A 12,602-nucleotide genomic window follows, 5' to 3' on the forward strand; every position below is an offset into this window, starting at 1 on the left:
CAAGTGTACACCCAAGATTAGTAGGGAAGGCTGAAGGGGATAGAAGGAGCTACGGGAATAAAATCCTTGTTAACATATTAGTAACGGTTAAATAAAACGTGTAAAGTGGAAGAATCAAATGACTGCTTACCTAATTTAGAAATTTTAATTCATGTGAATTGAATAATTGATAATATGATGTCTTTTTTTATGACAAAAGTTAGAAAATACGGAGTAATTCTCTTAAAAATTGGGGAAAATTTCTACTCCCTCCTATTCACAATAAACCTCCCTATTTCTTTTTCTGTCTATTCCCAATAACTTCCCTATTTCCTTTTTTGGTAAGTGTTTCTGTGATCCAAATTTAATTGTATGGTGGGGTAGTGTATTTGTGTGGTCCAAATTTAATTATATGGTGGGGTAGTGTGTTTCCTTAATTTTTATGTCAAAATGAAAGGGGAAGTTTATTGTGAATAGGAGGGAGTATTTAGTTCTGGTGTATTTTTGCATGAAGGTAGCATCTTGTGCATTTCAAATTTGTATAATGAACCAAACAACCATTAAATATAATCATTAAAATATTTTTAAGTCCGAATATATTTTTTTTGGGTACATTAAGTCCGAATATATATCGTGAACAAGTTTAGAGTCGGTGCTCTATATCATTTGACCATAGACTCAAACCTAGATAATTAATTTGAGATCGATATATCTATGCGATTTAAACGATCATAAAAAATGTTTATTTCAACTAGTTCTTCAAATTAGGCACCAACACTATTTAGCTTAATTTTAGCTTTCATTCAATTCACTCAACTTCAGTTTATTTCAGCTCTATTCATTTCAATTAACTTTAATTTAATTTAGCTTATTTCAGCTTAATTTAACTCCATTCGAACTTAAAATTCCACTTAGTTTGACATGTACACAGTACATTTGTTCATATAATGAATGAATATAGGTAATAGCCGGCAAATGATTCGCAAAAACTGGTCGACCATTCTACTACATATTTCTATAGAGTCAGTTCCCTAATTTAATACCTCAAACCAAAAGGACCCACGTATCAAACTTGTTATACTTTCGTGTCAAAACTTTCTTTTTCAATACCCATCCATTTTTATTATATAAATAAAGCATTGAACAAGCACGAGTAGTACATGAACATACCTCTAAATGGTTAGATAAAATCACAAGTCATAAACTCTTTATTATCAAAAAAAGGAAGAGTGTTATTCGAATGGAGGAGATGAAAGGAGGGAAAGTAATGGATGGTTCAGATATAAAGGAGTTGGTTGAGAATAAAGAGATGTTTAGTTTATATGTTGATAATAAATTTAAAGAGTTGGATATTGATAATGATGGTAAGTTATCTGTGAATGAACTTGAACCTGCTATTGCTCATATTGGTCTTGCTCTTGGTTTGCCTCCTCAAGGTTCTTCCCAACAATCTGATCATATCTATTCTGAGGTTTGTTACTATCTAACTATCTCTCACATTTTGCAACATGTTTTGTATGTATTATGTTTGTTACATGTCGATGTTAGTTAGCTTAGCCGATATGCTTGTTTATGCGTTTCTAATTGAACTAGAAAGTTTGGGTGTGACTTTGTTATTACTTACTCATACCATGCCACTTTTGTGGCATGTCAATTTGTCAATGTTATGGCCAAGTTGGGGTTATGTATTGCTCTAAGCCTCTAACCATCAGTTTAGGCTTTTATATGTTGAATTTGATTGCATACGTTGGATTTTTTTGTTTATTTCTTTCTTTCTTGCTCGATTCTTCGAGGTTTGTCTAAGATTCATAATCTTAATATGTTGTTTCTAGCATTTTAAACGAGTTTAGGACGACAAATACAATTTCAAGTTGGGATGTCAATGGATCGGGTTCGGGTCGAGTGAAACCTCATCCGTCATCCATTCGTTCTTTTAAAATCTCATCCAACCTGTCCGTCATCCATGAAACATATCATCCATCATTCATCCATCCATCATCCATGGACCATGGATGAAACGGTGGTTTGGGTGATAAACGGGTGTTGTGTATTTATATATTTTAAGTTAAAATGATGATTTTTTATTCTTTATAAAAATAAAGTTAGATTATTATTTACTTTAACTTTCTAGTGGGTAGGTTTACAAAATATCTATAGTGAAAGAGTAAAAATATGAAAATATGAATATTTTATATCTTAATAATGTATTATATTTAAAAAACATTAAATAAAAAGTACTCGTAATAAAATTGGGTGATGGATGGATGACGGGTGAAATTTTCAGTTTTCAACCTATTATCCATTCATCATCAATTTAAGTCGGGTTTTCATCCATCTTTTAGGATTAGGTGGATCGGATTTCCATCGAATGCGGGTGAAATTGACATCCCTAATTTCAAATAATAATTGGAATGGCGAGATAAAGGCCAATATTTATACAATTCCACCAAGAGCACGTACTCTTGTGATTAGTTGTGAACTAACGTATTAACAATCTAAGCTCATACAGAGCACTTGTGAATTACTTAATACCCTAGTTTATATTGGTGAATATAAGCGTGTATATAAAAAATACCACATTTTTTTTTTGGGCGCAGACGATCTGGTTTAGTCTAGTCTTTATTCGAATTGTGTAGGATCACTAGGCGGTCAAGGCCTCCCTCATAAGTTACAATGTTGAATTTCCAAGTCTCAAACACGAGTCATCTAATTAAGTCAGAACAGTCCCTTATCAATTAATCTAATTGTCCATGTGTATAAATTACCACACTATAAGAAGCATATATTCCGTATAGTTTATGTGGTCAAATAGACATTTAGATGACGGGTAACGGGGTAATTAATATGCGCATTTCTAGAAATCTCTTCAAAATTTATACTATAATTTTTTTTTTTTTTTTCCGGAGACTCTTTCTATATTTTAGTTGTGGACTTGATTTTAAAACTAGAAGAAGTCTCTAGTAGTGAAGAAAAAGTAGAAGGAATCTACCCTATTTTATGCCAAAGATGACCACATTAGTTGTTTAATTAACCGACTTTGGGGTGGACCGTCCTACCATACAATTTTTATTCTCTACTTCAGCTAATTTGATCATCATGTGAAATCCAGAACATGGGAATACAATCTTTTGTGTAAAACGGTTTTATACAAATGTTATTGTAAAATCGGAACATGGACTTGAGTAGATTAGATTAGATTAGATTTTAGGGTGTTACCACTTAGTTAGTCCAATGAACAATATCATGCATGATCAAGACCGAAACTGATAGCTGTATGTTACAGAGTATTTGATACTGATATCGAGCTAAACAAATATTTCATTTTCTAATTTATTTACAACGGCCGAAAGTGCAGTTGAAGTGGGTCATTTGACATTTGCAAATTGCAAGTCAATCCATATCCATCTTTTTAGAAGGTAACCTTTTTGAATCACAAATACTTTTAGGTGAGAATTATACATCAAAGCTGACACAATAAATATGAACAAGGACCACAATGAGTGAGAGCCTTTTACAGATAAGTTTCCCTGATAATTGGAGGCGCGTACCAATAGAAAAATTTGGTCGGTTTGAGTTTTGTGGTTTGCCTTATTAGATTGTTGACGAGCATGCATAAACCACAGGCAATGTCGAAAGTGACATGGGTTTTAATTGAATGTTTGGTAGGACGGTGTCATTATCTCTAAACAAACATTTTAAGGTTAAGCTTCTGTACCTACATACGTAGTAATGACTTGGACTTATTTCACTTCGACATTTCATTTTGTTTAATAATGTTGACTCGTTACACTTTACATTTCATTCGGACACCCATATACGCTAGTCGCTAGATACTTACAGCCGAACCCAAGTAGTCTAGATTTTAACAATATAGACGGTTTTGCTTGTTCTGAAGTTCAGGTCGTTTTATTTTACCACTCCCTTGTTCTATTTTGTTTTTAGTAATGATTCCTGTCTGACCTCGTACCTGTGTGTGAGACAACTTTTCTGGTTAGGCTTTCGACCTTGATTAATGTACAAGACAGAAAATAATGTAACAAATCATGATTGTTTGTTGTAGGTATTGAATGAATTCACTCATGGTAAAGACGAGAAAGTGAGCAAAACAGGGTTCAAAGAAGTTCTGTCGGATATTTTGTTAGGAATGGCTGCTGGACTAAAGCGTGACCCCATTGTGATCCTTCGCATTGACGGTGAAGATCTACAAGAATTCATCAACACACCTGGTTTTGAGACTGATGCATTGTCTATATTCTCTGAGGTTGAATCAACTGATATCACTTTCCATGATCACATCGTCAAGGCGCTTCAAAAGCTGGGTGTTGATCAAGGCTTACCCCCCATTTCCGATCCTTGGGTATGTAATTGCTATATCCTACTCCTTTTTCATCACGCGACATTAGTTTTACCTATAATTGTTGGTAAGATGGAAATGTTATGACGTGCGTAATCATATCTTTGCTTATGATTTTGTAGGTTATGAGCAACATAGTGGAGCCGGCTGTAAACTCTTTAGTAGAATGTACAAGTAATGAAATTCCTGTATCCCAGGAGACCTTCTTGAAGGCATTTAAGGAAACCCTTGCGAAAATAGTCGAGCGTCTTAAAGAACAGCCAGTGATCGTTGCGCATACTGAGAACACCTATGATGGAAGTGCCATTAAGAGTCTTTTAGCTAACAAGTTTGAAACCGACAAGGTTATTACATACCCATTCTACCACACTCTTACTTTGAAATTGACATTTTTATTGTATGTAAGAGACAAATTCCGGAATTGTCTTTCATAAGGAGTAACTTAGAAGGTAGAACAAATTGTGGGAACTATTTTGGTCCACAAACTTAAGGAGTGTATTATGTTTTGTTGCATTTAGGTGTTGGATGCTGCACTAGCAGCTGTACCTAGAGATAAGCAAGGAAGATTGTCCAAGGAATATCTGAGGATAGCATTGGATTCGTTGGGTCCCTCTGCTGGTTTGCCTCCCTATGGCGCTATTGATGAGGTATCACTTTATTCTTGGTATTAAATATCGATGGCTAAGCAACTTATTGGCATATACTCGAAGTTATTTCTGGCTTGTCGTACTAATTATGTTAGTACAATCGGTATACGGGTCATTTGGTCAGGTCATTTCCTGTTTAGGCTATGATTCAGTTGTGCTATAATTGAGTTACTGAGAGTAAAGCTGAGTTTGGAGTAATAAAAATTCGCGTCAGATTAATTTGGGTAATTTGAGTTTCGAGTCATAGTCAGGTTAGTCATAGGGTCTTATGAAAGCTAACTTTTAATCTGTGTTAATTTGTTGTGAGCAGATGGACGAGGTTGTGAATAATGTGTTTAAGATGGTGGAGGCGAACGACGGAAAGCTAGTAAAAGAAGAGGAGTTTAAGAAGTTGTTGTTGGAGATATTAGGAAGCATGATGTTGCAATTAGAAGGAAACCCAGTTTCAATTTCTGCTAATTCGGTTGTGCATGAGCCTCTTGCTGATCCTTCTTCATTGTTGCCTACACCAACTTCCTGAATTTTCTTAGCCTTATATATGATGTCAACTTGTAACAATAAGGTTTAATTAGAGACTAATTATGTCCTAAATAATTGTTTACGTATGTAAAGCTATTTCAGATCGTTGTATTTGTATTTTTTAATTATCGATGTTATGTGTCATTATCTACCTTTGCTCATGTAATGTTTGTTCGCATTAATCGTAGTTGAAGCAGTTTTACAATTTGTATTATTTCCTTGTACCGAGCTAGTGAGTTCATGACATTGTCAAACGGTACGGTGGTGGCTAGATCATCTGCATAGACTGAGTATCGTGCCATGGCACTCAATGATGAGCAGTCGCAAAACAAAGGCACTGAATTTCTCACAAAATATTCTCATAAACTTGACTACTTTCATGAAAACTTTAAACATGGCATAAAGGAAGTGCTATATACATAAAAACATCATTATCTGAAAGACACTCGCTATATTTGCAACTGAAAGGAAAAGTTTGCCAAGCTTTATGATGTAACAAGGAGATAGCAGAGATAGATTCAACACAGCATCCTGCCAACAACAAACACTGATTTTCGAGTACCCTTCATTTGTGTTCAGAAACTTACTACCGGAACAAGCTTCAGTCGTCACAAGTTCCTACGTACTACCTCCATATATTACGGTAATGTTAAGAACTACATTGCCGCCTGCGTTGGCTTGGATCTCGAGAGGGTAATCTCCAATTTTAACTGTTCCAATTGTTTGTGTACCACCTATATTGATATTTTGTCCAATCGTTGCTTGCAAGGAAGTACGTGTTGTAGTTGTACGAATATCCGAAACCGTTGACCGAGGGCTATCCGGAACAATATATTTTTCCTATCAAGTAAACCAGCTAAGAAAGCACCATAAACAGCAGCTCCATAAACAACTGTCTCATCCGGGTTAATTTGTTTACACAGTTGCTTCCCATTAAAGAACTCCTGCAATAGCTCCTGAATCCTCGGAATCCTGGTAGATCCACCCACAAGAACAACATCATGTACGTCACTAATTTCCATCTTAGCATCAGTTAGGCATTTATCAACAAGATAAATGCACTTCCTAAACATTTCATTATTCAGGTGTTCAAATTTCGCTCGAGTTATAGTTGAGCTAAAATGAATTCCATCGAAAAGCCTGTGAATCTCAATAGGGACCTCAAGCATGTTAGAAAGGCGTCTTTTAGCTATCTCAGCAGACTTTCTTAACTTTGCAAGAGCTTTAGAGTTCCCAGTAATGTCTATGTCGTGTTTCCTTTTGAACACTTCAGCAAAATGAGTCACCATTTTGTTGTTGAAATCATCACCACCTAGATGGGTATCGCCAGCTACAGATTCTACTACAAGTACGTCCTTCTTTATACAAATTGAGGAAACATCACATGTCCGACGACCAAGATCAAAGACCAACACATTCTTGTTAGGATTACCGCTAGTGATCGCCTTGCATAATCCATAAGCATACGCAGCTGCTGTGGGCTCATTGATGATTTTCTGAACATTTAGGCCGGCAATCATTCCAGCCTCTTTTGTAGCCTGACGCTGAGAATCATTGAAGTAAGCAGGAACAGTAATGACCGCATTTCTTACTGTTGTCCCAAGATATGCCTCTGCTATTTGTTTCATCTCCCTAAGGATCATTGCGGATATCTCCTCTGGAGAAAAATATCTGATCACCCGTTTATCGGATATTATGATCACCGGCCTGTTGGCTTCATCATCACCGGGGTGATCAATCACCTGAAATGGCCACATTTTCATGTCACTTTGCACTGACTTATCAGTGAACCTTCTGCCTATAAGCTTCTTTACATCTACAAAGACCAAAAACAGACCATGAATCAGAAAGAAAGCTTCGTGTATTAAAGTGAGAAGGAGATGAATAACTGCCTATTTAATAGCAAATCGTAATATTGTATACACTGTTTATGATTATGTTCCCGTTATTCTTTTGTAAATATGTCGTCACATAATTGTAATTTACCATATTTGCATTGTATGTATATTTGCATATATACTCCAATTGGGAGATGGAATAAGATGAGAAACACGTATTCTAATCAATCTTTTTATGTTTCAGTTTTCATTTCTTCTAAGCAAACCAGGTTCTCTCTTTCAAAAAAGAAAAAACAAACAGTAAAGCAATTCGCGAAAATCAATGGCAGTTGGGTACGTTTCCAAATCCAATTCATCTTAGGAAAATTACTCCTTACACAGTTCTTTCTAAAGATGGTCCTGGACCTCGTGTATTAGCTTTCTTTTGCCGCTGGTTTCATGCCTATACGAGATACACATTAAGATAAACAAATATTTTAGTGAGTCGTGGTCAGAATGTTGTTACTGCATAGTGCTAATTTCGACCAACTAATTTGTAAAATTTGCCATTTTATATGCATACATGATTTTTGAGTGATTTCAACTCTCTTAATTATTAGACTCATATACGTTCCCAAATTGATAAACCTCACTTGATATGAATGTGTCATTAATTAATTATGATTTTTTGCAAGTTGACCTTGAAACGCGACAAATTGCTAATAACATTCTGTTTGGACCCATCGGTTTGGGAAAATCATTATAAATTGATTATTTGTGCTTTGGACCTAATTCCAACTCTCCCCACTTCCGTGACTCTCTGTATTTTCTAAAAAGTATAAAAACTCATGTATTCGATAAATTGTTATTTATTGGTGATTCTGGAAGTTACATGCTCTATAGTGCCTGTGAATGTGTGTTTGATGACAAGTTTCAAATAAAGGTTACCTTATGAATTTCGAAGTCTTAGTTTCTATGTTTTGGCAACATGTTTAGGTGACATGAGAAGTAGCTTAACCTGTAAGCCTATGTGGAATAAGTGATGACATTGAAAGATTGTGGGAGTCGTGTTTTATATGCCAATTATTACATGACGATGTCTGCAAATAGTATGAACATGAATGATAGCTAGGTTGATTAAGTGGATTGATTTGTTGCACATACTATAGATAGTAACAAGTGTGATTACGTGCAAGTAAATTGCGGTTACCTTAGCCAACGAGTCTGATTGAGTCATATATGTTACATGGTGGTTGATTATATTATCGGCATGAATATGGGATAGAACATAACATGGGTTGAATGAATCGTTGTAGGATGAGGTAATTCGTATAATAGTCCATGAATAATGTACGATGAGTTAATGATGTTATTAATTATCATGTAAATTGAAGAAGATATACAAATAAGAAGCTAATATATTGAAACGGAAGTATTAAGTGATTTATTTGCATGAGATTATTCTAGCATGTCTAGTGATATGACAATATATGGTTGACGGTGCAAATAGATGGCTTATGTGATAACTTGAGCAGCTGAATGATAGTTAATTGATGGTAATATATTGGCGTTAAAGTGTGTACATTTCTTTTAAAAATTTTTTATGATCCACACGAATTGACATTGAACATGTTATTAATCATGATGCAAATGATGATTGTCTTAGTATGTACTCTGCTTGTAAAAAAGTGTGTAGTAATGATTCGAACATGTGTGGGTACCGAGTTTGAGCATGATGTGGAATTACGGATTATATATGTATAACTGATTCATGTGCATATTTTAATTTATTTGGCAAGTAGTACTAATGTGGATACAAATTTGTGCTTAATAGTGAGAACTAGCAGCTTATACTATGTATGTACAACTTAATGATTGTAATGATCATGAGTAACGATAAGATGGATTTTATTGTTTACATCCCTTGTGCATGTTCGAAAATTGCGATGAAATTGGTAACTCTGTTGGGAAGCTTGATTAGTGGCATAACAAGTCAAGCATGTTCGGTTATTTGAACTAGTATTAACCTTAATATGTAATTAAAGGTTGTGTTATTGCATATGTTTACTGTTCGAGTATATGTGCATAAACAATGATTTTATTTTATATCGTCGATAACATACTTTGTAAGTTGTTAGTAAATATATAGCACTCGTACATGTGTTCGACAACGATTGGTGAATTATGACGGTCTCCAGGGGCTTGACACTGTGTATGGTGTGGGATTTTGAGATGAGGTTATTAGTTTGTAATATGTCACGTGGTGCTGGTTGTCTACTATCCAGTTATGAGTGTAAGTTGTTTATAGTGGTTGGTCTAGTCCTTTTGGTATTAGTTGGCTAAGTGAGCTTTGCTCTCCACTAGGGCTTTACGAGTTGTTACCAAAATGTGACATGATTTGATGATTTACAATCTCCTGGGAATGAGCTAAATATGACAAATGAGCACGAATATTGACCTTATGTGGCGGATTATGGTCTATCATGTCGTTGAAGGTGTTGGTGGTGCACCACGAAACCTCGGGGTCTGTAGGTATATGGGATGGATAAGAAATTTCGGGACGAAGTTTGCTTTTAGGGAGATGTAATGTGATACTATGTTCTGTTATGTGGTTATTTGGATTCCATTAGTAAATTACTACTTCGAACATGTTTATTATATTGAATGATAGCTTCCGTGCGTGGTCGAACTATAGTTGCGTATGTTGTTTATATGTTTTATTTAGAATTGTATAGTTGCATATGTTGTTTATATGTTTTATTATGAATTGTATTTGTGAGGAATGACCGTGATATCGCGTGACTTGTGTGGTTTTATATGAGTTAGGTTACGGGGACGTAACCTTCTTTTTAAAAAGGGGGGGGATAAAATGTGACAACCCGAGTTTACTCAACTTTATGTGATTTAGCATAGATTTTACTAGCTATGCATATGAGTTATATTATGAGTATGAGTTATACTGTGCTAATTATATGCGATGTTAGGTGTCGTTGGGTGTAGTTGGCGCGAACTTTGGGGACGAAGTTCTTTTTAAGGAGAGAAGACTGTAATACTCCGTATTTTAGTTGGAGTACTCGGTCGAGTACTTGGTTGGTACTCGGTCGAGTGCAATTGACCGAGTAAACCAGTTCAGCGAGTTTGACGGTTTCTATTCTGTTTTGACCAAGGGTGTTAGAACACATTTGGTTGATGATGCCAAGCTTCATTTGTTATTTAATTGTTTGCCTCTTAGTTAAATTGTTTAGCAAAATTGAAGCTATTGATGATCAATGTAAGTGTCCACAAGCTATCCAAAGTAACAAGATGATCAAGATGAAGGCAGGACAAGAAAGGCCATTGCCTAGAATGAATGTTGTAAACGAAGTAGTTAAACATATCATCTTTTTCGCATAAGTGATTGCAAAACCATGCAACAGTCCCTGTGACTGTTGCACCACGGTTTCTGGTACTAACGTATGGAGAATTTTCGGAAAAATTCACAAGTGTTCAAAACCTTTCAAAAGCTTTATTGTGTTCAAAAGGAATATCATTTTTCAAATATGAAGAACAAAAAGAACAAAAAGAATATGCTTGCAAGTTAAATTAAAGATACAAATCTTATTAATGCAAGTTATTTTTCATGCTAAAAATGTGTCTTTTGCTTTTTCCATTTTTGGTGAAATTGTGAGTTCCCATAATTTATGGGTAACACTCCTTGCCTTGGAAGCCTCACAAATCTGATTGTTCTTCTATATTTTTAAATGAGAATACACTCTACAAACCTATGGACATTAGAGTGAAGAAGTATTAAGATCCTTCTCTTACACACTTCTTTCGTCTATAAATAGCCATCTCATTTATCATTTATTTTTAAGACTTTTTAGAACACTCATTGTAAAACATTTGCAAAATCATTTCAGCATTTTAAGTTTTGTTCCTCAAATATTTGCAAAAATGTTTTCTGTTTTCAAAATTCTTCACTTGTTTTTCAAAGCTCTAAAATCTCCAAGTATCAGTTCGCTTCACTGTTGCACAAAGAATATGTTCAATGATTCTCGTGTTTAGGTCTTAATTGTAATCTCCATGTTATTAAGTGAACCACTGAGATTCTGACTTTGTAAACCGTTGAGATAGAACTTTAAGTCTTGAAGCGGATTAGCTTTGAGCAAGGAAAAGTCTTGAAGCGGAGTAGCTTCAAGCAATTGCAACCGGAGTAGGTTGGCGAGTTATTTTCATTGTAAGGGGTTTAGTTAAGTTTGAGTAAATTTCTAAACAAGCAATAAAATAACGGTTGGACGTAAGCTCCAGAGTAGGAGCTGAATCAATTTTTTAAACATCGTCTTCTTTGTTTATTTACTTTTATATTCGTTTATCCTTTGCATTTTTATCTACCTATCTCGTTGCCAGTGCTGTGCAACAGTCCATCATACTGTTGCATATACCTGCTGTACCTCTGGTGAACTTACTATCCATTAAGTTTCTCAAGTTAGTACTTAATAGTTTTTACTTGTGTTTATTTTTAACCAAGTAAACGAGAAATTTTTTAAAAGATACACCTAATTCACCCCCTCCCCCTCTTAGGTGTTCAATCGTTCTTAACTCTTCAATTGATATCAGAGCCTCGTGCTCTTGATATTGGTTAAAACCAAAGAGTTGATCCTATAGTTATGGACGATTCAAAACATACTAAGTTTCCCATGTTTGAGGGAGAAAACTATGCTTGGTGGAAACACCGCATGGAACACTATGTCAAAGGTGCGGACTATGAATGTTGGTTGATCATTCAAAAGGGTCCCCTCAAAATTGAGGTGACTAATGCCGATGGCACTAAGTCCCTCAAAAGTGAGAACAAATATGTTGAAGCCGATTATAGGAAAGTCGAGAAAAACTCTAAAGCCATGTCCATTCTTCAATATGACATTGCTGAACAAGAGATAAACCGGATATCCAGATACTCCTCGGCTAAAGACATTTGGGACACCCTAAGCTTAGCTTATGAGGGAACGTCACAAGTCAAGAAGTTCCGTGTTGACCTTTTTATGCAACAATATGAGATGTTTAACACAGGAAGAGACGAGTCAATCAATAGTCTATCTTCACGTTTCTCTAGTATTGTTAATGATCTTAAGAGTCTAGGTAGAAGCTTTGAGTCCGAGGATTTAGTCCGAAAGATCCTTCGAAGCTTAACTGAAAAGTGGCACCCGAAGGTGACGGCTATTGAGGAAGCTAAAGACCTTGCCTTACTTTCCCTTAATGAATTTATGGGCTCACTCATGGCTCATGAGCTTACACTCACAAAACGCTCTA

The 12,602-nt window shown here is 35.3% G+C and overlaps 2 protein-coding genes across 2 annotated transcripts; one reads left to right on the forward strand and one right to left on the reverse strand.

The window, feature by feature from the left end:
• Positions 1-1,020: 1,020 nt before the first annotated feature.
• LOC141599504 (uncharacterized) lies at positions 1,021-5,713 on the forward strand. Its single transcript, XM_074419532.1, has 5 exons — positions 1,021-1,450; positions 4,040-4,336; positions 4,456-4,677; positions 4,852-4,980; positions 5,291-5,713. Exons 1-5 carry the CDS (start codon positions 1,220-1,222, stop codon positions 5,498-5,500), a joined length of 1,089 nt encoding a protein of 362 aa, XP_074275633.1. The 5' UTR covers positions 1,021-1,219; the 3' UTR covers positions 5,501-5,713.
• A 174-nt stretch (positions 5,714-5,887) lies between these two features.
• LOC141600812 (heat shock cognate 70 kDa protein-like) lies at positions 5,888-11,768 on the reverse strand. Its single transcript, XM_074421066.1, has 4 exons — positions 11,738-11,768; positions 6,353-7,315; positions 6,129-6,233; positions 5,888-6,030 (listed from the first exon to the last, which is right to left on the reverse strand). The coding sequence occupies exons 1-4, from the start codon at positions 11,766-11,768 to the stop codon at positions 5,888-5,890; spliced, it is 1,242 nt and encodes a 413-aa protein (XP_074277167.1).
• Positions 11,769-12,602: the final 834 nt, after the last annotated feature.

Source organism: Silene latifolia, chromosome 9, assembly GCF_048544455.1.
Source record: "Silene latifolia isolate original U9 population chromosome 9, ASM4854445v1, whole genome shotgun sequence".
In the NCBI taxonomy this organism is placed as follows: Eukaryota; Viridiplantae; Streptophyta; class Magnoliopsida; order Caryophyllales; family Caryophyllaceae; genus Silene; species Silene latifolia.

Excerpts from the sequence above, each read along its gene's own strand:
- LOC141599504 (XM_074419532.1), top strand. The coding sequence starts at position 1,220 with ATGGAGGAGATGAAAGGAGGGAAAGTAATGGATGGTTCAGATATAAAG. Across the intron at positions 1,451-4,039 it reads CTGATCATATCTATTCTGAG|GTATTGAATGAATTCACTCA; the intron begins GTTTGTTACTAT and ends TGTTTGTTGTAG. Across the intron at positions 4,678-4,851 it reads ACAAGTTTGAAACCGACAAG|GTGTTGGATGCTGCACTAGC; the intron begins GTTATTACATAC and ends TGTTGCATTTAG.
- LOC141600812 (XM_074421066.1), bottom strand. The coding sequence starts at position 11,768 with ATGGATAGTAAGTTCACCAGAGGTACAGCAG. Across the intron at positions 7,316-11,737 it reads GTTCACCAGAGGTACAGCAG|ATGTAAAGAAGCTTATAGGC; the intron begins GTATATGCAACA and ends TGGTCTTTGTAG. Across the intron at positions 6,234-6,352 it reads TTATGGTGCTTTCTTAGCTG|GTGGTACACAAACAATTGGA; the intron begins GTTTACTTGATA and ends ATATCAATATAG.